Here is a 25,798-nt window from a genome sequence, read left to right as displayed (position 1 = left end):
TAAAAATTTACCATTAAGCGATAAGTGTTTGAAAGATTATCACAAACGAAAAATGTAAGAAAAAATAAATATTTTCTTCCCAAGAATTAATGACACCCATATCCATTCTTAGCGCCTTCATCTTTTGGCTTCGAATGAGAAAAAATAGATTAATCAACAAACGTTCATCGTCTCATTTCGATAGAATAGCGTCTCTATAACAAAAATCAATTATTTTTTTTACCAACCGTCGATTTGTCGCGGCAATACGCTGCGTGTCAAATCCCAAGAAAAGACAAGTACAAAAAGAAAAGTGTACTGCAACTTTCTCTGAAAAATAAACAGTCATCAATGACAAGAGTGTCGAAAAACGTTGAGCAGTATTTCAAGAGATGCGAATAAAGATTCGATGAAGCTCGCTCGAGACGTTTCGACGAAAAGGTTAATGACGTTAACAAAGTGACGAATGTACGTGACTCAACCTCACATTGAGCTTTTGTTTACGACTGTACGTGCTAAAGACGGAAAAGAGGGATAAAAATATAGAAGAAGAGAGAATGAAATATCGAGAGGCGCTGTTGCGCGGTGATGGTGTGTCGTCGTCGGAGAAGTATCCCGAAACTGTACCACGAGATACGTTTGCCGTAACTATGCAAACTCGACGAGAATAAGACATATACATATATAATAATTATTGACTGGAGTACATTGGGGCAATCGTGGCAATACAGGGATACACCTAGTTTCGTGGCGGATAAAAGGGAACAAGATGGAACCCGCGTTGCGATCTAATGGGTTTAAGTGTGTGTGCGCGTGTTGATAATGGAGTCTCGTCAATAATATTTTTCAAAAAGTGAAAAAAAAACATTAAAAGAAGCGTTTCGCACTACCAGTGGTCGTTCAACACGTACCAACGCCCACTATCTTACGCCAAATGAAAAAGAAAACTGTTTTAACTGGATAACGCGAGATTCGCCTCTCGCAAGTGTGTATGCGTGCGCGTGAGTGTATTTCTTTTAGAAGTTTTCGCATAGAAATTTCAGTGCTGCGTGTACGCTACTGAATCGTTATCAGCCGTGAGGGTTATTCATGGCGGAGCGACTCCTTTACGATTGTGACTCGTTGCAATCGTTTTAAGAATATTCCCTCTCCTCTCTCTCTCTCTCTTGGAAGTCGAGTGCGAAAACCTGTGCAGAGCGCGCGCGCGCGTGTGTGTGTGCACGAATAAAGAGAGAGAGAGATAACCGTGCCCGTGTAGTGTCTCTCGTGTCGTTTCGTTTCGTCGGACTCCACAGCAGCGTCCTTTTTTGTTATTATTGTTCAATGTTCTCAATAATTCGTGCGTTCCGGACTGGCGTTCAAATAAATCGTGAAATAAACTTCTCTGCAGGATTTTTCGAGCAGTACGCGGTCCAGTTTTTCGTGTGTGCAGTTCAGACCCTCGTGTGAATCAGGGCCGCGAAAGGGAGACAAACGAGAAAAAGAAGTGTATCTGTGTACGTAAGAGAGAGAGAGAGAGAGAGAGAGAGGAGTGAAAGAAAACGGGGAGAGACGTGTGCACGGGATCAACGGGACGAGTCCGTGGAACGATCCTGTCTCTGTGAAAAAACGACTATGATCAACATGGAGACCGACAGAATAATCGAGGATACAAACACCAATCTCCAGGTAAAAAAATTTTTTTCTCATTTTTTCCCCCCTTTTCTCTCATCGTCATAGCTTTGCGTCCTCTTTCTCTCTTCCCCCTCTTTTTTCCTCTTGCCCACCGTTACCCGCCATCTTATGTCTCTCGTGTTGTGTCTCGCTAGAGACGGTCGGAAAACGTTGCTTCCTGCACTCTCGGATGTCCCATTTTTAACATTCTGTCGAGTTTCCTGTTTCTTCCGAAAATTATCGGATTTAAAAGACCCGAGCTTTCCTTCAGTTTTTTCATCTTTCGAAAATCATTCGTAATATTTGGTCTTTTTTCACACATTCGATTTACGTATTCCTGAGGTTATGAACCTCCACATCCCGATCAAATATATAGATATGTACGCACATTTCTCTATACATACATAGTTGGGCGGGAACTGATTCATTTTTTTTTTTAATTTTTTAGTTAAAATCGAGCTTCAGATAAATGTTTACAAAGTTTCGTTCAAATCCTTATAGATGAGAATTTCTTCGAATTCATTTCAATTGCGTCGACATTACGCTTCAATCGCAATACTTCCGATTAACCGGTTGTAATAAACCTCGAAAAATGGAACTGTGCCCTCCCGAGCTGCACCTTCTTGCATTTTCTTTCCTCTCTTTCGCCGAGTGCTGCGGTCGAGGGTCGAGTGACTCATCGAATTCAGTACCCAATCGAAACGAGTTTTTGGCGTGGGTGCACGGCGCGCTGGTGTAAAAAACGAAAATAAAGATCTCTTCCATGTATAAAATACAATCGAAAGGATATGAGAACCGCCCACAGCCAAAGGGCAAAGCGCATCGTTGAAGGATTTTACATGATTTTTTCTCCGCGTATGTTGTGCATGAATATGGACGATCCATGCGCTTTAGACTCGTATTATAATCAATGTTTAACCCCGTCTCTTCTCGCTGCATTCGTGCGGCCTTTCCCCTTCGGGCGTTCATTCGTCTCGTAAGAAATAAACATCCGCGCACCTTGATCCATATACACTTGTATCGTTATTGCATCCGCAGATCCGCAGAGCCCATTTCCTTCCAGCAACCCCAGTGACCAAATTGCCAACTAATTAACATGGCCGCTCGAGTCTGATAGTTTGCGCGGCAAAGCTGTAAATTCGGGGGGAAAAATATGAAGAAATTTATTCGTAAAATAGATAAATTGTGCAGATTTTTACACGATTATCGAGCATTTTATGCTGAGTTTATTTCTAATAAATTCCATTCGAAAAAATCTCACACCGTTTTCACACTCGCCCTCACGTACACTTCGAGCGGCCATGACGCGACTTAACTCGAGCGCTACGATTGGTCATTTTGTTCACTCGATTAAGCAGCATTGCTCAAGGCGATGCAACGTTATTTTTATAAAATCATTAGTGAGCAATGAGTTATAAACTCGAAAGCAAAAAACCTTCTAACGCAAGACATTCCGCGTGAATATCAAAAGTGAGGTTATCCTAACCTAAATTCGTCGAGTTACCTTTTCGGACTATAATCCTCGCGAGTTTGTAGTGAAAACCGTGCCCGCTCGGGATTCTCTTCTCTGAAATCTCTCATCAAATTATTTAAGCGACAAAAAATGCATGGAAAAACTTTCGCACCTGTTCTCCCGCGCCCCTCCAATTTTTTCGTTCTCGTGGCGTCTGTGGTTTCCAACTTCCGGTCGACAAGTTTTGCCCGCGGTAATGAATACCGTTTCTTTCTCATAATAATAAGCACCGACGCGTTGTCCTCGAGAGAAATAAGCTCTCGAGACGGTGCGCTTAGCGGTAAATGCGTATTTAGATACGTCCAAGTCGATTATCAACTACTTGCCAACATTGTTCGCGTTGCCAATTTTTTTCCGCTTCAATGTCGCGCCTTTTTCGTTCTACCTTTGAAAGAAAATGTTATTTAAAAAATATGAGTGTCGAGCATCGACATAGAAAAAAGCGTCGCTCTAAAAAATCCTGCCGAAAAATCCTTTGTTCTCAAGAAAATCGGAATTATTGAAAAAATCGATAATTACGATAAAATCCGATGACAGTTGACTCGAAAATTCGAGTTACTGAATTCCTACACATTCGCCGTAATAGTGACTAGAATTGAAAAAAAAAAAATACTTCGAACGCGTAAGAGACCGTAATAATAAAAAAAAACGTTTCGATAGCGCTCCCGAATGAGGCGTTCGCGCTCCGAGCAAGCCCACCAGGCGCAAAATCAGTTTAACAAAGGCTCCTTCCATCCGAAATCGCCTTCACGCTTTCTAGATTCGCACGAACACCGCGAATATTTACTAAATCTCGTAACGAGTCAGTGACTCCTTCTCCACATTTATTCCATCGTTCTATCATAATAACCACAATAATAATCGTCTTTATTGTTGTTATTATACCTGTGAGATGACTCGGAGAAGGATACGCGGAGAGCGGTGTACCCGAGAAGGTGAAAATACGAGTTGCTAGTGTACTTAATACCGTTAGATAGAGAGCTATAAGAGCATCGTTCCTCAATTCGTCTTTCATCGCGGACTTATTCCCTCTTCGAGCCAACAAATGGGCATCTCTCGTTATTCCGATAAATACAACGTTCGTTTTCACCCCTTTGATCGATTTCCAAACTTTTTTTTTCGTCTCGTATATTCCCGATTATTATACACATTTCGAACGATGGACTAAAATTTAAGAGGCATTTTTATATCGAAAAATGAACGCTGCAACAAATGGCTGAGAGGCCAGCAAAAAATTGTTTTTAGAAGTCCCTAAAAACGAAGTATTGAAAAAAAAAATGTGGTTTTTCGATCCGTTATCGCCGAAAATTCCAGCTGATTTTTTGACTTATTTTTTCGTTTTAATGACTCGAGAGAAATTTCGGTTTTTGTATCGTGACTCGACACGCGGTTCAAAAGTGGGACAAACAATTGTTGGTGTCAAAATAATTAGAAAGAATGAGTGGAGTGGATATTTAAAGAGTTTACGAATAAATATAAACATTTGTTGACGTTTCTGTCGAGCCGAATATCAATAGCATTAAAAAAAGCAACGAGCCAATAACGTTCGAGTTTTCTCGATTGTTCCAATCTGATGCAATATTCTCGTATATGTTTCAGTATCCTATGACGATATTGTACGATGCGGCACGCAAAAAAGAATTGTCGTCGAACACTCTGACCGCCCAGTACAGCCAGGAGCGCGACGTGTGTATGAAATATTTCGAGAGATGGAGCGAACCCGAGCAGGTCCATTTCGTGGAACAACTATTGGCCCGCATGTGCCACTATCAACATGGACACATCAATACTTTCTTAAAGCCTATGCTCCAGAGAGACTTCATATCGCTTTTGCCAAGTGAGTTGTCAAAAAACAATTTTTAGTCGTGCTAATTCTTACGAAAAATTCTCAACGACGCTGAAGTTTGTGCAACGTTGGAATCCGACGATAAGAACGAGAAAAAAACGCGTCGAATTGGACAATTTTTTGTTCGTCTCTCATTTGCGATTCGTAGTTTTTCAGCCTGCTCTGATGGTTCGTGAAATAAAAAATTGGAGAATTGGTTTTCGTTCATTTCGTTGGACTCGGACGTTGCAAGCTTCAGTGTCATTGCAATAAAATGGGCCACATTTTTCATTATTTTTCGAATCGAGAGAGCCTACTTTTGGGGGGTCAAAATGAACTGCAAAAATGTTCTGGAGTTATCGTTGCTCACGAATTTTGGGAGAACTCAGTTGAAACGATTTAACATTATTTGAGTTGAGAAGGAAAAGTTAAAAAATCGTTTTTAATTGTGTGTTTACAGAAAAAGGATTGGATCACGTGGCAGAAAGTATTCTCTCGTACCTGGATGCAGATTCTCTGTGCGCGGCAGAGATGGTATGCAAGGAATGGTACAGAGTGATAAGCGAAGGTATGCTCTGGAAGAAGTTGATCGAGAGAAAAGTGCGAACCGATTCGGTCTGGCGAGGGCTTGCCGAGAGGCGAGGATGGTTCGTATTAAATTTTCGTTACTTAATAAGCAACCGTCGAAGTTTAACGATGCTCAATTGTGTTTTTTTTGTTTTCAACAGGATTGGGTATTTGTTCAAACCACGTCCGGGCGAGAATCATCCGAACCACGCATTCTACAGATCGTTGTTCCCAAAGATCGTCAAAGACATAGACAGCATAGACAATAATTGGCGAATGGGTCATCACAATCTGCAGCGAATCAATTGTCGCAGCGAAAATTCTAAGGGTGTTTATTGTCTGCAATACGACGACGAGAAAATAGTCTCGGGTCTTAGGGACAACACCATCAAAATATGGGACAGACACACGCTGAAGTGCACGAAGGTTCTGACAGGACATACGGGCTCGGTGCTGTGCCTTCAATACGACGATAAAGCCATTATTTCCGGCTCTTCGGACAGTACTGTCAGAGTATGGGACGCGAACACTGGCGAAATGGTCAATACTCTCATACACCATTGCGAAGCAGTTTTACATTTGAGATTTCATAATGGAATGATGGTTACTTGTTCCAAGGTTCGTTATCCCTTCAAGCACGACACAAAAGTAGCTTTTTAACAGTTGCGGTATCGATCGAAATGAGTTTATTAAACTTTTATGATTGTTGAAACTTTACGCTCATTCGTTTGCAGGATCGTTCGATAGCGGTTTGGGACATGACGTCACAAACGGAAATAGCTCTCCGTCGTGTACTGGTGGGTCACCGTGCAGCCGTGAATGTTGTGGATTTCGACGAAAAGTATATAGTGTCGGCGAGTGGTGACAGGACTATCAAAGTATGGAACACGTCGACTTGTGAATTCGTTCGAACGTTGAACGGTCATAAGCGGGGAATAGCGTGCTTGCAGTACAGAGATCGCTTGGTAGTGAGCGGTAGCAGCGATAATACCATAAGATTGTGGGACATTGAGTGTGGTGCGTGTTTGCGCGTTCTCGAGGGACACGACGAACTCGTTAGGTGTATTAGATTCGACAGAAAACACATTGTCAGCGGAGCGTATGACGGGTAAACCATTGTCCATCCGTTCTCGATTGAATTATTCCACTTCGTAATAACGTCACGTACTTTATTTTATTTCCATTTCAGAAAAATTAAAGTATGGGATTTGGTCGCCGCCCTCGATCCACGTGCTGTGGCAAACACTCTGTGCCTTCGCACCCTGGTGGTAAGCTTGGAATTTAACATTTTCCCGGTATCTTCGTTCTCACTATTTTTCTCGATTGTCACCTAATTAACGGGGTGAAACTTCCCTTTGTCGTTTCTATGATCAATATTTCCTCTATTTACACTTGCGCACCCTGACGGCCGACCCGGAAAAACGTCAATCCAGTGATTATAGTACGCAAATTGTTTTTTCGTTGCGCTAGGAGCACACCGGACGCGTTTTTCGCCTTCAATTCGACGAGTTCCAAATAGTATCCTCGTCGCACGACGACACGATACTAATCTGGGACTTTTTGAACTTCAATGGCTCGGATGGTGCGAACGGTACGAGCGGGGCGATCTCGTTAAACACTGCGACAACTAATAATCAATCGGACACCAGATCTCCATCGCGTGAGTCTCACAATTCTTTAAATTACCTCCGGTTGAATGAATTTTCTGAAAACCTTTTGAATTTTCCGAAATACCAGCAAGTTTACTTTCAAAATAAAGTTCAAATACCGTGTGATCTTTCATTACATTTTATTCTTTTCAACAGCGTTCGAGTGACACATAAAAACGAATATTCCTCTATTGTGATATAACTGTGAGTACACCTGCGCTACCGATAAAGAGTACGCTTTAATATTACCGAGAAACGAGCATTGGCTCCAGAAGATCTCTACAACGTCGTTGTTGTGCAGCGGGACGAGAGGTTGATGTGTGAAATAGAAAAGCTACGGGATAGAAGAAAGAGAGGAAAAGAGAGCGGAAGGACAGGCGAATCATAGGAATGGAAAGGAAAGAAGACTTCGGTGTGGCAACGTTCAAGGAAGAGCGTTGAGCGTTTCATCGTTTGGAATGTAACGAGGATCGCCATTGGGGAGACGGACGGACGAGACGGACAGACAAACAAACGAGAAAGCCTGACAAGCGAGACAGCTTTGAGCCGGATTCGTCATTATGAACTGCGTTACAATAATTTTTTTGTTAATTTTTATTGTGTCTTTTGTTTTCGTCGTTAATGATCGCGGCCCCCCATCCCCCGCCCCACAGGGAAATACTATATAATTAAGTAAAATAGACAAAAGAGCAAGAAAGATGATGACTCGTGAAAACTGGATTTATTTATACTACTAGTGTGCAGGTCGTACTGCGAATTAAAGAAGGAAACAAACAAAGCATAATATTAATAAGCAACATCACAGTGTGCGAATAGTGTGAATACATCCCATGGATGTAAAAAGAAACAAAACGTTCGCTGTTTTCCTCCGATGATATTTGGAATTCTTCTACGCTCTGTGACACGATAGAAGTTGACCATATTTTCCTACTACGATGAGGACGAACAGAAACAGGGTGACGAGAAAAATGAAACTAAAAAACGAGACACCCCCCCCCCCCCCTGATCGACCGTTTACGATGGTACACGAATTAAATGGATTGAAAAATGGCAAAAAGAAAACAACTACAACAACAACAACGTTTTTAGGAAAGTTGGATACATTTAACGATAATATAGTAGATGTAATATAGTAATTTAAAGATTTTTTATCTAATTAATTTATAGTAAGCGATGGTAAAGAAAAACAACAGCAAAAGGAAGGAGAAAAAATATAAAATGTGTCGTTCGCCTCGACTACTTGTACTGTGTGAATGATTTAACGATGTGCGGATAAGAAAAATCTATAGATATATAAATATATTTTTCATATATATGAGTTTAGTTCATATGTATGAAAAATTATACGATAGAATAAATAATTCATCATGGTTGCGAAGATTTTCGAAATTGCTACGTGTATTTATATAGCAAAGTTACAGAATTGCCAAGGAAAAACGAAAAGGATAAATCGACAGAGTTCAAAGCGCTGCACTATAACGAACACGTTAAAATAGCAATTCTCGTGAAAATTTGTCTCCTCCGGAGCCCGCCTCTTCCCCTAGCTGTGTTTATTAAATTATTCAATTTTAAACGCCCGAATAAGTTCACAAGCGTTCGCGAATATTCCTTCGGTAAAGCGACGCCTCTTGCGACTTTGAAAAAGCTGTGGAGTGTCTGAAATTCGATATTAATCTGTAAATATAACTTATATGTCTGTTCTTGAGATCTCCCGATAACAAAAATTCGTCTTCTGTATCCATACTATCGTTTCACGAGATAGAAGATATGAGAACTTATCACGAATCTAGAATCATGTTTTACGAGGGAAAACATCACGAGAAAATCCATCTCATACACTTACGCGTTCAACTTCATACGGTCTAAATACTAATTAATATTTATGCATGTCGATTCTGTATTTAAAAGAAATGAAGGAAACCAGAATCTAGTTGAAAGTTCGAAATGGAAAAAACGAATATCAACTCCATTGGCGTTTAAAGAAATTCGCGTTCGTCCGTCACAGTGTTGCGGGCGAATAACTCGTTACATCCTTTTTTTAATTTATTTATTCATTCTCTTATTTTTCTGTCCAAGTTGTGAGGACATTTTTATGGCCACGCTCTGTTCGAAAAATCTGAAGAATCAAACTATGAGGGAACACTTCGTATAAACGAAAGCCCCCTGACTCACAGTACCGTTTTTATGACTTCCAACGCACGGGCATTCATTGCGGAAATCATTGTTCAACAACGGAAAGTCATTGAGAATAAATAAGAAGCTTCGGAATATCGCATGGTCGGGAAAATATCAATTCATACTTGGCTACGCCGATATTTACATGTTTTTCTACAGAAATGAAAAACAGAAAGCTTTGCTTCATTTGAATGTTTTGTAAAATGAATAAACGACAAATTACCGACGATTGAGAGTCAATTATTCATGATTTATGAGTAAAACGTGAAAATTTAAATAATGCCTTCCCGATTTTTGGTACAATGCAATTTCTCAGCCGCTTCTTCTCGATCACTAAACCTTTATAAACATTTGTTCTTTACTATTATTTTGAAAACTAGTCAAACGTTTTCGTGAATAGGACTCAACTTCGTACTTGCAGATTTTTCACGAAATTTCTAAATAAAATTCATAAATGACGAAAAAATCTCAATAATAATAACGAAAGAAGGAAAATAATATTTCAAATGTATTGTTATTGTTGAATTCCGCATGAACCGGAATTTCACCAAGCCATTGTAACAGGAAAAGTAAGTGAATTTTTATGTCTCAACAGGATTGACTAAATAATTATATGGGAATATACTTTTTTCATTCAGAAGAAACAAAATATGAGCAGTGAAAAACGACATTTGTAATACGAGCGGGTGAGACTGATATCCGTGCCTTGCAGATGTCGCTGTACGTATTGTCGAATAATATAATCGTCGGATGCTACACGAGCGAACCTTGATAATAACAGGACGATTCGAAACAACTGCATATTAACGGGATTCGTTGTTTATATCGATTATTGGAAATAGATAAACTGAGAGGTTTTATTTTTCAGTGTTATAAAGAAAAAAATTGAAGCAATTTAAAGTCTTTTTTGATTAGTAAACAATCATTCTATAATCACCGGAGCAGAGGACGTGTGTGTTGAATCGCTTTTTTCGTGATATAGAAATGCCAAGTTTCGAAAATGGCGGATGAACAGGTGAGTCGAACCGTTCAAAACAGCGCGAAAAAATGCCGAAATAAATGAAACGACGCGTGGACGAAAATTTAAGCGGGTGCAATAGATTTGGAGAGAGACGTTTCCGCGCTGCGTTGTCAGGCGGGGTTGGTTCTTCGGTCGCAAATTCCACCTCCCCTTATTCCCGTCTTCTCATTTCTCTCGAAGTTCCATCGCTTTACGAGCGTTGTTAAACAATTATTCAAACAATAAAGCTCACGAAAACGAATGTAATTTCACACGCCGGAGTATTCGAAGCTTGTAATCACAAAGTGATATGCTCATGCGGTTCGCGTTTTATTATTATCGGTATAACCTTAATGCCAAACGGAAAGCTCGCTGCTCCGATTGTGCGATAACTTCGCACGACCGCACGTCAACGTATTTTATATGTGTCTCGGCTAATTTAACATTGATAATTCTCCGGTCGGGAGTGTACACGGGCGCGTTTAACGAAGTGACGAAGAAATATAACAGGAAATTGCATGAAAAGTTCGGACTCTCGATTATTGTAATTCGTCTTATTGTTTCCGGTGTTTCATGGCAATGAGAGTCACTCTCAGTTAGGTGTCCCCGACCCCCCGACGCACCATTTTCGCCGCCACCGCTTCCATAAACACTCTTTCCGCGACAATGAAAATACTCTAATAACGTTTTTGTTTTTATTGCGTACAATAGTAAAATCGTCTGACATCGTTGTTTGAAAATTCGAAATACAAATTATTCATGTCTCGAAAGTGCTGTGTCCTGTGTTTTATCTTATTACGATAAAAACAATACGATTATGAGAACATAATATACGTTACAATGGTAACCTATCTTTCGAGAGATATCTCCAATGAGTGTGGATCCTAGAAGTACACAACTTTTCTCACTTTTCACACAGAATAATGAGGAAAATCGTTAAGCAGGGGTTAAAGCAAAAATTTTATCGTTTGTTTCTCAATTCCGATAATGGCTCGAAAATCGGCGGAACTTCCTATGGGGCTCCACCCCGAAAATTTTGAGTCGACGAACTTTTAATGAATTGGCTGAAAATGCTTAATGAAATTTTTTTTGCTATTTTGATTTAACTATGCAGGAGAATACAATTTCAATCATTCAGCCAATCAGTTGATCCAGCACAAGCTGAATATTTTTCTTTCTACAATAAAAGTTTCACTTATATTTGTGTACTTCCAGGATTAAATTCCTCCCCCAATTGTTGATTTCATATTTATATTGAGATGTGAAACTAAATGTTTCAAATATTGTGACTCGGATTTCGAATTTTGTTTGCAAATCAGAAAAAAACAACAAGGATCACGATTTGTTGTGCAAATTATTTAACGGAGCAGAATAACGGCATTCCGTGGTAGTGCTGAAAGAAAATAAAGAAATAAAAGAAAGAAAAACAGACTTAGAACCCAGGTACGAGTAACAGTCTCGAATGGTATTATTAAGAATGGATCAAACGCAGGAAGTACGGCAGCTGGAGTTGCTGTGCAAGCAATTGTACGAGTCTCAGGATTCCGCGCATCGAGCCGAAGCAGAAAAAGCTCTAGTTGGGTTCCAAAATGCTCCTGACACGCTCACAAAATGCCAATTACTGCTGGACAGAGGAGATTCCCCGTATGCTCAATTACTCGCAGCTACAACCCTCACTAAATTGGTCACACGCTCCGCGCAAGGTCTCAGTTTGCAACAGCGACTTGATATTCGTAAGTATTTTTTATATCCCAATTGCAATCGCTAACTCATAACTATCTAAACAATTTTTTGAAATATCAGTTTATAATCCCTGTCTCTGGATTAATTCAGTAGTAATTACGAGTAAAAATATTAATTCCCGAATAGCGCATTGAGCATAGTGCAAAGGCCGTTGAAAAATTAAGACTTTTGCTAAAAACGCCGTATCCAGGAGATTTTGTAACTGCTGAAAACGAACCTTAAGTTCACCAAGAGATGTAGGGGCAGCTCAACGTCGAGTCTCTAAAAAAACAATGCAAGCCCCTGTGCACTGTTACATACTCAAATATTTCATTATTCCTCTGAATATTGATGATTTTGTTATTTTTTTGCAATAGGAAATTATGTACTCAATTACCTAGCAACTCGACCGAAACTACCGAGTTTTGTGATACAAGCATTGGTTACTCTCTTTGCGAGGATAACAAAATTGGGCTGGTACGATTCTGACAAGGACGAGTATGTATTCAGGAACGTGGTCAGCGACGTCTCAAAATTCCTTCAGGTAATAATCATTTTGCGATTGCACTGTAAATCAACGATGTAAAGAAATGAGAAGTTAATCCAACCGGAAATGATCCACAGGGTTCAGTTGAGCACTGTATGATCGGTGTACAACTTTTGTCACAACTTACTTGTGAAATAAATCAAATATCGGATGCAGATGCAAACAGATCGCCGACGAAGCACAGAAAAATTGCGATAAATTTCAGAGATACTCAACTCTTTGAAATATTTAGATTGTCCTGTTCTTTACTAGGCACAGCCCGAGAAAATTGTGACACATTGAACTTCAGCGATGAGTCGCAGGTAAACATAACGATCTTTTGATTTAATGTTAATTTATGCCCATTGGACTATGAAAAAAAAAGAATTTTTCATTTTCAAAAACGATTTGTTTTATCTTTTGATTTACAGCATGGACTGATGACACAATTGTTGCGTCTTGCACAAAATTGTCTAACGTTCGATTTCATTGGTTCATCGCCTGATGAGAGTTCAGACGATTTATTTACCGTTCAAATTCCAACAAATTGGAAGCCAGCATTCCTCGACTTTTCGACATTAAAGTTGTTCTTCGATCTCTATCACAGCTTACCGAACAATCTTTCGTGTTTGGCGCTGTCCTGTCTCGTACAATTGGCTGCAGTGAGACGAAGTCTTTTTACTAATTCTGAAAGAGCCAAATTTTTGACTCATTTGGTTAACGGTGTGAAGCATATTCTAGAGAATCCTCAGGGTTTGAGTGAGCCGGGAAATTATCACGAGTTTTGTCGGCTATTGGCACGCCTCAAGAGCAATTATCAGCTCGGTGAATTGGTCATGGTTGAAAATTATCGCGAGACTATACAATTGATTGCGAAATTCACTGTGCAAAGTTTGCAAATGTGGCAATTTGCTCCTAACAGCGTTCACTATCTTTTGAGCCTTTGGCAACGAATGGTTGCCTCGGTTCCGTACATCAAAGCCACCGAACCTCATCTCCTCGAAACTTACACTCCAGAAGTTACAAATGCTTATATCACTTCGAGATTGGAATCCGTTGCCGTCGTCGTCAGAGAGTGCTTGGAGGACCCTCTCGATGATCTCGGAATGGTACAACAACAACTCGAACAACTGTCCGTTTTCGGAAGATGCGAGTATCAAAAAACTTGTACGTTACTTGTACAATTGTTCGACCAGGCGGCGAGAACGTATCAGGAACTGCTCGCCCAAACTACGACACCGGCTCAATGCGTCGAAATAACGATACAAGAAGGACAACTTACGTGGCTCGTTTATATAATCGGTGAGAAAAATTCATTCATTTCACTAAATGTTTTTCACTTTACCAGTTTTTGTTTCGATTCTCTCCATTTCTGAGTTAAAATGCTTTGTTTCTTTTTATCGTAAACAGGCAGCGCAATTGGTGGCAGAGTTTCCTTCAACACGAACGAAGACCACGACACGATGGACGGCGAACTAGTTTGTAGGGTATTGCAGCTAATGAACCTTACAGATTCCCGATTGTCTCAGGGTGGTTGTGAAAAACTCGAGCTCGCAATGTTGAGCTTTTTCGAACAATTTCGAAAAATTTATGTCAGTGATCAAGTTCAAAAAAATTCTAAAGTCTACAGAAGGCTCTCGGACGTACTCGGTCTTAACGACGAGTCTACCGTGCTCAGTCTCTTCATACGAAAAATGTGAGTAAAAAGAGGGAGTTGGGAATCGCTTCTATCAAATATTCACGCAAATTGCAAAAGCTAATCATGATTATTGAATAATTCAGCATTACGAACCTCAAATACTGGACTCGCAGTGAACAACTCATCTCCAAAACACTTCAGCTTCTCACGGATCTTTCCGTCGGGTATAGCTGCGTCCGGAAGCTCGTGAAGCTCGAGGAAGTTCAATTCATGCTAAACAATCATACGGTACTTTGGTTGTAAATTCTTGAACGGAAAAATCAGCTTTTGATTATTGACAAACTTTTTGTTGGACGATCATCAATCTCGTATTTAACGTTTCCTTTCAGAGCGAACATTTTCCATTTTTGGGAAACAATGTGGCGGTTACCGAAATGCGTTGCAGGTCAATGTTTTACACTTCTCTGGGTAGATTATTGATGGTCGATCTTGGCGAGGATGACGAAAGATTTCACACTTTTATGTTACCTCTTACCGGTGCGTAGTTCTTTGGTGGCTTTCTCAAAACTTTTTATCTTTTAAATTATTCGCTGAATCTTTATTCAAAACCTGAAATCTTTGAAGAATTGATTGCAAATTTAAATTAAAGTTCAACGTTAAATGCTCAATCTTTTAAATATTTTCATAATTATTAACATAATTTCGAATATTTCTAATAAACAGCGGCTCTCGAGAGTCTCGGGCAATTAATGGGCGCTGCAGATACTCCACTCTTCGCTGCTGAGGAAGCCAAAAAAGCTCTGATCGGTCTTGCGCGGGATCTTCGAGGTCTTGCTTATGCCTTCCACACAAAAACTTCGTACATGATTCTCTTCGACTGGATGTATCCTTTAAATTTTCAGATTTTCCACGCTCACCAAATTGACAATTATAAATTTCTTGTTTGTCGTTAGATTAATTCATTATCGCAAACTCGTCATTCGATTGAAACTAATATGAGGCTGGGAATAAATTGAATTATAATCCTTGACGGGTGTGACACAGATATCCAAATTATACCAGAATATTTTTACAAGCAGTTGAATTATGGCATCACGAGCCGCAAGTGACAACGCCCGTCCTAAAGCTATTTGCCGAATTAGTACAAAATAGAAGTCAACGTTTACAGTTTGACCTATCATCGCCAAATGGTATCTTGCTCTTTCGCGAAGCCAGCAAACTCATATGTAGCTACGGTAATCACATTCTGAACGTTGAAGTGCCCAAGGACCAAATATATCCGCTCAAGCTCAAAGGCATAAGCATATGCTTTAGTATGTTGAAAGCTGCTTTATGCGGGAGCTACGTTAATTTTGCGGTATTCAGGTTGTATGGAGATGACGCCTTGGATAATGCACTAAACACTTTCGTCAAATTACTCCTCAGCATACCTCAAAGAGATCTATTGGTGAGTTTATGTTACGAATTTCATTTCATTTGTTCCTTTTCTCTCGAAATTCCCAGAAAATTTTTCACAACTCTTTAAAAAATCGTGTTTTCTATATTTTTTGAGAAAAATTCTTGATGCATATCAAGTTTTTGCTAGCCACGTTATCTCTGCTTGAGTTTATGTGAACTACAGAAAAATCGATGTTTCTTGAATATTTCGCCAGTGCTTATGAACGAAACGCCTACAAATTTTGTGTTTTTTTTTCTGCCAGGACTATCCAAAATTAACAGCAACGTATTACGTCCTGCTAGAGTGCCTGGCTCAGGATCACATGGCTTTTCTGTCGACCCTGGAACCCAGAGTTTTCTTGTACATTCTGTCGAGTATCAGCGAAGGCTTAACGGCTCTAGGTGCGCTAAAAGATTCCTACACAGGTCTGTGCGGCTGATAACACAAAAATGCGACACTCTGAATCATGAATGCTTTTAGTTGCTTGGTAACACAAATTTTCATGAGTCAACTTCATTTTCATGTGCAATTGAAGATGATGAATATTGAAAAACCAACAGTGAACGTTGAATATGCGGACAATCAATTATTAAGCTGTAATCTCTAATCACGTTCCAACGATTGGTAGAAACAAGATTGAGAATAGCCTCGATCCTTCATGCTAGTAATTTTTAGGCTAAATAATTGTGTATTCTTTTTTTCGTTAAATTTTACACTCACGAATCTAGCAGTTAATGTAATCAGCCGCACATCTGTCATTAAGCATTAGGTTTTTAATTCACGAAATGGCAACGTTCCTCCATTCAAAATATTGAGGCAAATATGAGAATGTAGTTGATGACACAGAACGTTTATAAAAATTGGAACGTGGAAGATCGTTGCTAACAGACATTTCATACTTCTTAACAAGTTGTAAACTCGTAGTGCTCATGCATTTGGAAAATATTTTGATATTTTTAAGAAAGGGACTTGATGTCAGGTAAGTTAAGAATTGCAGTTTTTGCACGTCATCAGTTCTACCTTGAATAGGATTTCAGTCAGTAACTTATGCGATAATCTAATGACTTTCAATATCAGTTGAATGTTGAATGGATTCGTTTTAGATACTATGGTTTGCACCGGATGTTCCTCGACACTGGATCATATTGTGACTTATCTTTTCAAGCAATTATCTCACAAAGGTAAATATTTTAGAAGAAAAAGTTCTTTCTTTCCTCGAGTTACAATTAGTCAGAGATGATTAAAATGAAAATACGAAAATTCATGCCTCCTCGACTTTTTCAGCTAGTGGATATCCAGGGAAAAAGAACGCAGTTGTTCCTGGCGAACGAGAACTATTCCTACAAGTCCTGAAACAACATCCGGAAATACTGCAACAAACATTGAGCACCGTTCTGAACGTCATATTGTTCGAAGATTGTAGGAATCAGTGGAGTATGTCGCGGCCGTTGCTGGGCCTGATTCTACTCAATGAAGATGTAAGTTTGGAGAAATTTCATAATTCAGCGCAATTTCACGTCGAGTCATCTCATTGTGTCTTATCCAATTTTTCGTCTCCAGTATTTCAATCAACTGCGAGAGAACATAATTAGAAGTCAACCAGTCGATAAACAAGCGGCTATGGCTCAGTGGTTCGAAAATCTTATGGATGGTATCGAGGGTAATTTGTTGACAAAGAATAGAGACAGGTAAGCAACCAGAAGTCAGAATAGTTGAATAGGAGGAAATCGTCCTCGGTGTATTCATGAATCGTCTATTTTCGTTCAGGAATTGGAAATTCGGAGAAATTAATTTTATTAATATTTCCAATCCGATTGATAAAATCATCATCTTATGTCACTGAGCGTAACATATTCTAAGTACTAATAAAACTGTTTTGAATTTTTTGTTTCTAAAGGTTCACTCAAAATTTGTCGTTGTTCAGGAGGGACATAAACGATTCTCTGAAAGGGCCAAACATGTCTGCCAATTCCACAAGTGACATGATGACCTTGTAGTGCGGGAACGCTGCGTATCACAGATAACAGATATAAATATAAATAAATGAATGATCAGAAAAATTAAAATGGAAAAAAAACAAAGAGTAAAAAAGCCCCTCGAACTTTGCCTGCCGATGAAAGCTGAGAATGTCCGTATGCGCGCTGAAGAAATGTTTTTAATAATTGTGAATTATTGCACGGTTGTGAATGACTATTGTGATGATCAAGCAAGTGTGAAGAGAAAGAAAGAGAAAAAGAAGAGCGAGAGCGGTCACATGAGCATAGTCGAGCGTGAAATGGCATAATAATTAGAAAAAAATCGAATGCCGTTTTTTGAACACACGGACACACACCTTGCATCAATTTAAAAAGAACAAAAAAAAACACAAATTTAAGTCATAATGAGATTCCGTTGAAGGATACCTCGTGCCGATGTTGTATACCGATTTGTATTTGTGAAATCACGTTTTATTTAATCATCAACAATGTGTACTAGCTTAAATGTGTGGGTGCATGAATGAGCGGATCTATGTGTACTGCGGCCTTAAAGATTGTTTGTAACAGTACATGACTGGGGGGTACGTTCGTGTGGGCACGTACTAAAAAACAAAAAAGAAATTAAGTGACAGAGTGATTAAAACGTGATACAGATTTAAAGAGAAGTGAAAAGAAAGGCGATACACTCTCGTGTCCTTTTCTTTCGCAAACTCGATCAAGCACACAGCGCAGTCGCGGCCAAAACGAACCGGATAACAGATCAAAATAAATTAACAAACAATAAACAGCGGCTAAACGCGATTACTGTTGCGAACTAATGTGAATTATGTAAATGATGGAAAATGTCATTAAACGATATCACACAGGATCGAAAATGTAGTTTCTACTATTTCATTGCGTACAGGAAAAAAAAACTAAGAAATCCCTTCTTAATAATGCTAGTTCTACATCTCGATAGAGATTTCAAGACTCATCGTCGAGTCTTTTAGAAACTCAGTGACTAAAATATTCTAATTTTCTTCATATTAATGGTAATTGTGACTTAAGAAATTTTCTGTATTTAACGGAATTATTGATAATGATCTTTTTTCCAAATTCTGTGTGTACGTGTCGAGTAAATATTCGCACGTACATTTTGGCTGTCGGATGAAAATCGTTGAATAATTCAATCTAAAGTAAGGTCCAAATTTAAGATTTTACTCTTTCAAATTAAGCAATCGTGATTGCGATCCTGAAATAACGATAAGGAGAATGAAACCTAGAAAATCGTATTTTTCAGAACTCCTTGATGCGTAAAAACTAGTTTTACCTTTGGTGATGTTATAGATATCAGGGGGTGTAACTCAGTGGTAGAGTGTCTGCTTCGCATGCTGAAAGTCCTGGGTTCAAATCCCAGCTCCTCCAACTTTATTTTTTTTCTTCAACTCCATCATCTAAAATGAATTTTGTCTCAAAAATTTGTTAATTTTTTTATATTGCTCATCCTATTGTTAATAATTTCCAATAAATTGACTCAAAAAATGGTATCGATCAAAATTCTTAGAAATTAGTTAAACTCGCTGATAAGAAGTGCCAAAAAGTGGGTAAAAATCGTTTCCACATTAACAATAATTTCACTAAAATTATTGATCGCGTTAATATAGAATAAAATTCAAAAATATTCTTCAAACGTTGACGATATTTGAGAAAATTGGAATGTAGGAAGAATATTTTCTTCCCTGATATGTAACAGAGAGTAAAAATTCATGAATAAAAACATATACTTTGATAAAATATTTTCCACAGGATTTATTGAAGTTTGTTTGTCCCATGCTGTTTCCAACAACGTACATTTGTTTCTCTGTTGTTTAGCACATTCCATTCTCTTTACTCGTACATTTGGTGAACATGGCTATGTGTGAAGGTGTGTATGTGTGTGTGTGTGTGTATTTTTGAGAGTGTCTTTGAAACTGTACAGAAGATTATATATCTTTGGTTTTTCATCGATAACTATATGCGAGTTTGAACAATTTGCAAGAGTTTGCAAAAATTGTTTTACAAATTTGCCTCGAATATCACTAATACCAGAGCCGCGTGTGTCGTCGAAATTGGTATCGAGTGACTTCAACTTGTCATCGATCTTCCAATTATCATAGCAATAATGTTAACAATATTACAATAATATTTATGAAGATTTGTGAGGAACAGGTCGACAAATAGAACTTTAAATGCCACTGGTAATGACTGAATTTCTTGTCAGTTTTCTTTTTCTTTTTTTTTTTTTACTTTTTTCAAATATTTTATCAAAAAATCTAATCTAAAAAGAACTCTTGTGCGACCTGTTGCATCATCAAAATCTTGGTATATCGAATCTCGAAGTAAGCTTTTGTGAAATCGAAACGCATGGTAGCTTTTGAAAGTATCTGATGACAAAGCAGAGTACGCATTTGTCGTAATCGATAGCACGAAAAATGAAATTATTCGAATTTACAAGCGCAATGGGGGTAAATGGTATAAAATTTTTCATTATTATTTTTTCTTCTCTTTAATTTATCTTGTCCTTCATATCCTTATGAATAATCGTCGTATCAACATATTTACAATGATATCAGTCAAATAAATATACGAATTACTAAATCGATAAAACTAAAAATTGTGAAAAAAAAACAAAAAAAAAAGAAAAAGAAATCGTAGGACTTTGATAAGCTTCAATGTGCGACCACGAGTCATTGATAAATATATCGCAAAGGTAAATGCTTCGAAACAGTTCTTTATGGCGTGAGTATAATACCTGTAACGGACATACACCGGAAAATATGTTGTCATTACGAAACGGAAAAGCAACATTTTTTCTTTCTTTTATTTCTCTATACTTTGTAATATCGAATCCATTTGGTATTTTCCTTATTTTTTGTTTCCATTTAGCTGCAGGGCCATATACATTTTTCAACGCGAAACTGTTAAATCGTTCGTTGTATATGTTTGTTATATTTACAGGTAAATATGCCTTGTTACAGTCTGGGAATATCACAGAATTCAATGATTAATCTCGTCCAGCCATTGTCGGTCCAAGATTTGGAAAAAATAAAATATGCTACTTTAATAGATTCTCAATTATAGCCATCGTCCGTCTCTCGCGTCAAGCTTTTATCAGCGATGTCAAAATGGATTTATCGATATATCGTATAGCGGAATTTTTGTTTCATTTTCGAATGCTACGTGGCGACAATTGCTATTTTTGTTCTCGTTCTTCTTCATTTTCATCCTCTCCTTCTTGATATATTAATGTTTATACATATTTTTTTAGTTATTTATTATTTACAATGTCCGAAGAACTCGATGAGAGCTCCTCGTGGCGTAGCTGCGAGACTCGGTCAAGATCCTTTAGGCATCTGTCACAAGTCATTGGACGTTTTTCGAACGTATTCATTTTTGAAATTATACAACGTACTATTATTTCCTGATCGAACATTTAGAAAAATCTTATCTGTGAATGTTTGCTTTTTCTTTTTTTCCACCAAGTGATCGACTTGTTGCTTCCTATCCGATTATAGAACGTGTTCTTATGGCATTACAAAACAACAACAGTGATTATGACACTGTTTCAAGCAAATTACTGCTTATCTCAAAATTCTCCACTATTTGGACGACTTTTCAGTGCTGTGCCTACAAAAAATAGTATTTAGACGAACGTCTGTGTTCGTCGGGTAATCCTTCGCATTGCTCAGCAATATCCGCGCAGCCAGTCAATAAAATACCTTTGTCAAAATCGAATGAATCGATTACGTTTGTTTTTTTATACTCTGCAAACTATTCGAAAAAACTTTGAAACGAGACTCGGTGCATCGTCCCAGTTTTCCAACAGCTGGACTAGAATTTTTTCAACAGACGTGTTCAAACGGCTGTTTTTAAATGATTCACTTGTTCGTCGCGTTGTTCGAGTTCGTATTTTCCGTTTTACCGAAATTCAATTTTTTATTGACCGCCGATACGGTTCTCCCGGGGTTCGAGATTTTATTGGTTTCGAACTTCTGTTGGAGCGAAGCGACGTTGGATTTGCTGCCCGCCGCTTTCTGCACAGGATTCGTTCGCGTCTCGTTTGTTTTACCATCGGATTTTTGGGGAGCTGTTTTATTGATTTGAAGGACGAGTGATTTGGCGATGGAATCTTTGGCCGCGAGCGAGAGAGATTTGGTCAGAGCAGTGTTCGGGCTCGTGGGAGTGGTGGGAGATTTTTTTCGCTCTGCGAAAGTAGCTGCCTTGGTTAATATGCTTCCGGGTTTCGGTGGCATCGAAGGCGTTTTGTTTGGGAGTCGCGTCGTCGTTGATGTTGCTTTTTGTGTTATTTTCGCTGCATTATTCTTCATATTACTGCCGAATGTGACATCGGGTAAAATTTTCGAAGCATTAGGATTTGCAGCTGAGCAACTCGCATTGAGATCAGGAATGTTGTTTATTTTGCCAGGATTATCCTTGCTCGTGATCGCCGATGACAAACTATTTTTGGACGCCACGCTGTTCAAACTGCTGATCGAATCTCTCTTCTCCGAATTGCTGCTCGATTTGTTTGAACTACCGTTTGACCTTGTGGGACTTGAAACTTTGTTGCTCGAAGATTTTAGGCTAGTGTCCGAGCCCTGACGACTCGTTTTAAGACTCGAGTCAGAGCCTTGCCTCGAAGAGGGTTTAACGTTAGCAGAAGCTTCGACGTTTTGCTTCGTTAATAATTTTGAAACAGTGTCAGAGCTCTGTCTCGTTAGTTTAGCGTCTGAATCACTGCTCTGCTTCGTCATGAGACTTGTCGTTTTACCGATGTTCGCTGGTGTTTTCGTTCGGTTTGAAGTGGATTTCAGTTTCTCTTCTTTTTTATCCTCGTTCTTCTTAGAGTTCACCGTCGAAACTGATCTCTCGAGGATATTCGTAGGAGGTTTTGAAGGCGCGATACTTTCGGGCGGCTTCATTCCCAACGCTTTTGACATTGCGTCGTTGACATTGGGGTTGTTCGAATGCAACGACGCCAATTTATTCTCGTCAATTTTTTTCGTTGGACTGCCTTCGATATTTCCTGAATTTTCATTCGCTCGCTCCGGCACGTTGAGAGACGAGGGATTCAAATACCCTGAGCTCGTCGTTGAACTCGCTGAATTGAATTTACCGGCAACAGAATTGGAGTAAACGCTGCCAGGGGACTTGTAGTGGTTGCTCGAATTTGCGTAAGTGTTTATCGAGCTGTTCGAGCCGAGGTTGTTGAGATTCTTCTCGGCTTCTTCCTTCTCTTTTTTCTTTCTCGCGAGCGTTGACGTAGAGTATATAGAATCAAAGTTTCTATTTGATATTTCTGAAACTATTTCCGAGAGGAGACCCATCCCATCGGAGTTGGGAGGAGCTGTTTGGTCGCTCGGTTTATCGATGGGTTTTGGTGCTTTGTACTCACTCATCGGTCCCGGAGTTCTCGGTTCTGTTTTTTTTCTCATTTTCTCCGGTATCGATTCTTCGATCACCGCATAAATATTGTCGTTGGATGGCGATTCTTCCATGATCTTAGTCAGAGCTGTTTCGGCGACGAGATTCATGCAATCGTCGTACGCGTCGTCAGTAGGTTTTGCAACGATTTTGACTGGTGGATTTTGATAGCCAGGTAAGCCAGGAATTTTATTGAGGCTCTCGGAGCTCTTGTCGCTATTGTTGCTCGACGTCGGTGGGACTGGAGGCGGTGAAGTCGGTCTCGCACTGGCGGGAATACTCGTAGGACGTTTGCTAGGATTAGCTTGTCTCATCGATCCAAACGTGTGGATGGCTGGCCTTGTGCTCACTTTTGGATCCCTCATGCTCTGTGCTCGCATAACGACCGGTCTTTTATCGGCATTTGTCTCGTTGGCAATAACGGATATAACGGAGCTTGGTATTTCTATGTTTTTTTGGGGTATCGGATGGGATATCTCCAAATTCCTCAGGATCTCTTTGTCGATGACCTTGATAGCTTTTTGATGCTGGCTTCTCGGAAGAGAATTCGTATTTTTGTCTTCCTTAATACTTTGCGGTTGAGAATTTGAGCGTATTATGCCAACCGCGGGTTTCAGCATCGAGGCAATTCGATTGAGAGTACTCGTGGTTTGTTTTTCTTGTGGTATTTGCGGTTTATTATCCAGTTCTGTTATTACGACGTTGACAAGTGGCGTGCTATTGGGTCTCGGTGGTTTTTGAACGCCTGTGGAAGCAACGGTAGACTCGGGGCTCGGTCTCACGGGGATATCGGGTGCTGGCCTCGTCGGCATTTTGGCTGCTAGAAGTTCCATCGACGTGCAGGTTGTGGCTGCGAGAACCGGGCTACTGATAAGAGGACGAGCCGTGCACCCCGGGTTCAATGGTGGCAATGCCGGTGCTGGATCTTTGTTCATGTATTGGTGCTGCTGATGCTGATGAATGTGATGATTCAACGGTGCTGAATCGTTCATAAATGCATTTTGTAGTCCCATCGTGTTGCTGCGTTGTTGAGACCTGATATTCGTCTTGATAGCAACCGTTGGCAAGTTCGGTGGTGGCGGAGCCGGCTTCGTTGGTTCCGCAATTTTGTTCGTCGCGCTCGGTAACGCTGACAACGTGAAGCCCTTGAACTGGCCGAATAAATTATTGTTGAAGCGCTCGTCGGGCTCCTTCTTCGGCAACAAACTCGCACACGCCGGATCCTGGCTCAATGTCGAATCAATCGTGTCTATGCTCCGCGGCATCGGACGATCGATCGTTTTTATCGCGAAACCGCTGTTCCCACGATCTTTCCTGAAATATTCAAAGCGAAAAAATATCGTAAGCCAAGGATGGAATGGGGGCTTTGGGCAGGATTTTACATTTCTTGTTCAGTCTCAAAAGTCTGCCACTCGTATTCGTTGGCAACAGAAACCCTGTTATATCAATGCGATCTAGTCAAGCTCAAAGAATTTAAAAAATTCAACTTTCTTTTGTAAGATATTACAAATATTCAACTTTCTTTCTATGGAGAAATAAAAATGAAAAATTACTACTTTCAACATTATTTTTCATTTGTCAAATATAAAAACTACTTTCTAACTTTTATTGTGACATGAATTATTCACTTTTATTCGAATGTCTCACAGCTTTCGTAATTACTCGCGAAGACACTCGACGGAATATTCGTTCAACAAACTCGGGATAAAAACAGGACGAAAAAAGAACTAAAAACAACACACTTGCATGCATCCGACAAAAACAACGTGAACGTGCACTAAAACACACGAAATGTTGAATTTCACGAAACCGTTGGAAACGATTTGTTGACTTTTTCGTTTCTTTTTTTCTAATGTAAACGCTTTCGCAGACTACACACACGCATATGCACACACGCAAAAGTATTAGTGAGAGATTGCCGTGTTAGTTGCAAGCTGCGGAGAATAAAAAATTGAGGATAGATCGATTAATTCGAGACAGAGAGACAGAAAGATAAAGAAAGAGAGATAAATAGAACAAGTTCCATTCGTGTACTGGTTTTTATTGAATTAATTAATAATGGCTTGAAAAAAAAAAATAATAGTTATACAGTCAATCGATGCAGGATTAAACATAATCGATAATCATGATTTCCCATTATTTCCGATGTACGAGACTCTGATCGTAGAATATCAAACAGTGGGGGGTCGGATTCGCTTTTTAATTTTTTTTTCTTTTTTTTTTTTCATGTTTCAACTCAATCACTCAACCACTTGATTTTTCACGATTTTGTTGACTCAATCATATATGAGATTCATTTTCAATACAGTAAACAAAGTTTATCATTGTTCTATCCTACAAAGTACGCAATTACAATAATTAGAAAAAAAACCAAAAAAAAAAAAGAATCAAAAATAATAAAAAAAAAAGGGTGCATGCACGAGTTACATTCAACACTTTCCATGCTAGACGTCACATCGTCAATCTCTTAGACATTATTATAAATACAGATTTTATTGGTCCCCCCGAGAATAAAAACGAGGTTGTTTTTTTTTTTGGCTGCGTCGAATCTTCGTTCATTGTTTCTCGTCGAAGTATTCCCGAATCATAAATACAGAACTACATACAAGTATGCATATATATATTTCCACTTTTCTTGAAAGTCACACATGCAGCCAGATTCTCATTTCATGCTTCATTACGACCTTGATACCG

General features: G+C 39.2%; 3 protein-coding genes, 1 long non-coding RNA gene and 1 other non-coding gene across 16 annotated transcripts in view; 3 read left to right on the top strand and 2 right to left on the bottom strand.

Moving 5' to 3' along the window:
- The first annotated feature begins 366 nt into the window (after positions 1–366).
- Positions 367–9,590, top strand: slmb (beta-transducin repeat containing E3 ubiquitin protein ligase slmb). Of its 5 annotated transcripts, none has more exons than XM_043414729.1 (8): positions 367–1,647; positions 4,745–4,982; positions 5,431–5,617; positions 5,699–6,155; positions 6,272–6,645; positions 6,727–6,805; positions 7,008–7,197; positions 7,343–9,590. In XM_043414729.1, the coding sequence occupies exons 1-8, from the start codon at positions 1,594–1,596 to the stop codon at positions 7,351–7,353; spliced, it is 1,590 nt and encodes a 529-aa protein (XP_043270664.1). In that variant the 5' UTR covers positions 367–1,593; the 3' UTR covers positions 7,354–9,590. The 5 variants fall into 5 exon arrangements, with proteins under 5 accessions (XP_043270664.1, XP_043270663.1, XP_043270662.1 ...); XM_043414728.1 differs by lacking the exon at positions 367–1,647 and adding an exon at positions 3,210–3,338 and having other exon boundaries at positions 7,011–7,197; XM_043414727.1 differs by lacking the exon at positions 367–1,647 and adding an exon at positions 3,210–3,338.
- Positions 2,051–3,467, bottom strand: LOC122408119 (uncharacterized). Of its 2 annotated transcripts, XR_006260368.1 has the most exons (3): positions 3,258–3,467; positions 3,137–3,199; positions 2,051–2,763 (listed from the first exon to the last, which is right to left on the bottom strand). It is a non-coding gene; the product is annotated as an uncharacterized lncRNA (long non-coding RNA). The 2 variants fall into 2 exon arrangements; XR_006260367.1 differs by having other exon boundaries at positions 3,137–3,266.
- A 146-nt stretch (positions 9,591–9,736) lies between the features above and the next one.
- On the top strand, positions 9,737–18,530 carry Ranbp16 (Ran-binding protein 16). 5 transcript variants are annotated; one of them, XM_043414724.1, is made up of 15 exons: positions 9,737–10,376; positions 11,854–12,094; positions 12,461–12,627; positions 12,708–12,932; positions 13,041–13,911; positions 14,020–14,305; positions 14,392–14,536; positions 14,638–14,785; positions 14,972–15,131; positions 15,293–15,695; positions 15,949–16,111; positions 16,790–16,867; positions 16,971–17,164; positions 17,247–17,374; positions 17,584–18,530. In XM_043414724.1, the coding sequence occupies exons 1-15, from the start codon at positions 10,362–10,364 to the stop codon at positions 17,681–17,683; spliced, it is 3,324 nt and encodes a 1,107-aa protein (XP_043270659.1). In that variant the 5' UTR covers positions 9,737–10,361; the 3' UTR covers positions 17,684–18,530. The 5 variants fall into 5 exon arrangements, with proteins under 5 accessions (XP_043270659.1, XP_043270660.1, XP_043270657.1 ...); XM_043414725.1 differs by having other exon boundaries at positions 11,681–12,094; positions 15,949–16,087; XM_043414722.1 differs by having other exon boundaries at positions 11,681–12,094.
- Positions 18,531–18,994: 464 nt separating this feature from the next.
- On the top strand, positions 18,995–19,066 carry TRNAA-CGC (transfer RNA alanine (anticodon CGC)). The gene has a single exon. It is a non-coding gene; the product is annotated as a tRNA-Ala (tRNA).
- Positions 19,067–19,435: 369 nt separating this feature from the next.
- Meltrin (meltrin) overlaps positions 19,436–25,798 on the bottom strand; it is a 58,565-nt gene continuing 52,202 nt past the window's right edge. For all 3 annotated transcript variants that reach the window (XM_043414720.1, XM_043414719.1, XM_043414721.1), the window contains one exon: positions 19,436–24,418. In XM_043414720.1, the coding sequence (XP_043270655.1) occupies positions 21,559–24,418 (2,860 nt within the window). In that variant the 3' untranslated portion in view covers positions 19,436–21,558. The remainder of the gene's footprint in view (positions 24,419–25,798) is intronic.

Source organism: Venturia canescens, chromosome 3 (assembly GCF_019457755.1).
Source record: "Venturia canescens isolate UGA chromosome 3, ASM1945775v1, whole genome shotgun sequence".
Lineage (NCBI taxonomy): Eukaryota > Metazoa > Arthropoda > Insecta > Hymenoptera > Ichneumonidae > Venturia > Venturia canescens.
Note: the sequence above shows the minus strand (reverse complement) of the source record. Positions and strands in the feature narration are given on the sequence as shown.

What these genes read in the sequence shown, in the direction of transcription:
- slmb (XM_043414727.1), top strand. Translation starts at nt 3,240, where the DNA reads ATGGAAAAACTTTCGCACCTGTTCTCCCGCGCCCCTCCAATTTTTTCG. An exon ending in CTTGCCGAGAGGCGAGGATG is followed by an intron (nt 5,618 to 5,698) that starts GTTCGTATTAAA and finishes TGTTTTCAACAG; the next exon opens with GATTGGGTATTTGTTCAAAC. An exon ending in TGTGCCTTCGCACCCTGGTG is followed by an intron (nt 6,806 to 7,007) that starts GTAAGCTTGGAA and finishes TCGTTGCGCTAG; the next exon opens with GAGCACACCGGACGCGTTTT.
- Ranbp16 (XM_043414722.1), top strand. Translation starts at nt 11,824, where the DNA reads ATGGTATTATTAAGAATGGATCAAACGCAGGAAGTACGGCAGCTGGAG. An exon ending in ATGATTCTCTTCGACTGGAT is followed by an intron (nt 15,132 to 15,292) that starts GTATCCTTTAAA and finishes GGTGTGACACAG; the next exon opens with ATATCCAAATTATACCAGAA. An exon ending in TGATTCTACTCAATGAAGAT is followed by an intron (nt 17,165 to 17,246) that starts GTAAGTTTGGAG and finishes TTTCGTCTCCAG; the next exon opens with TATTTCAATCAACTGCGAGA.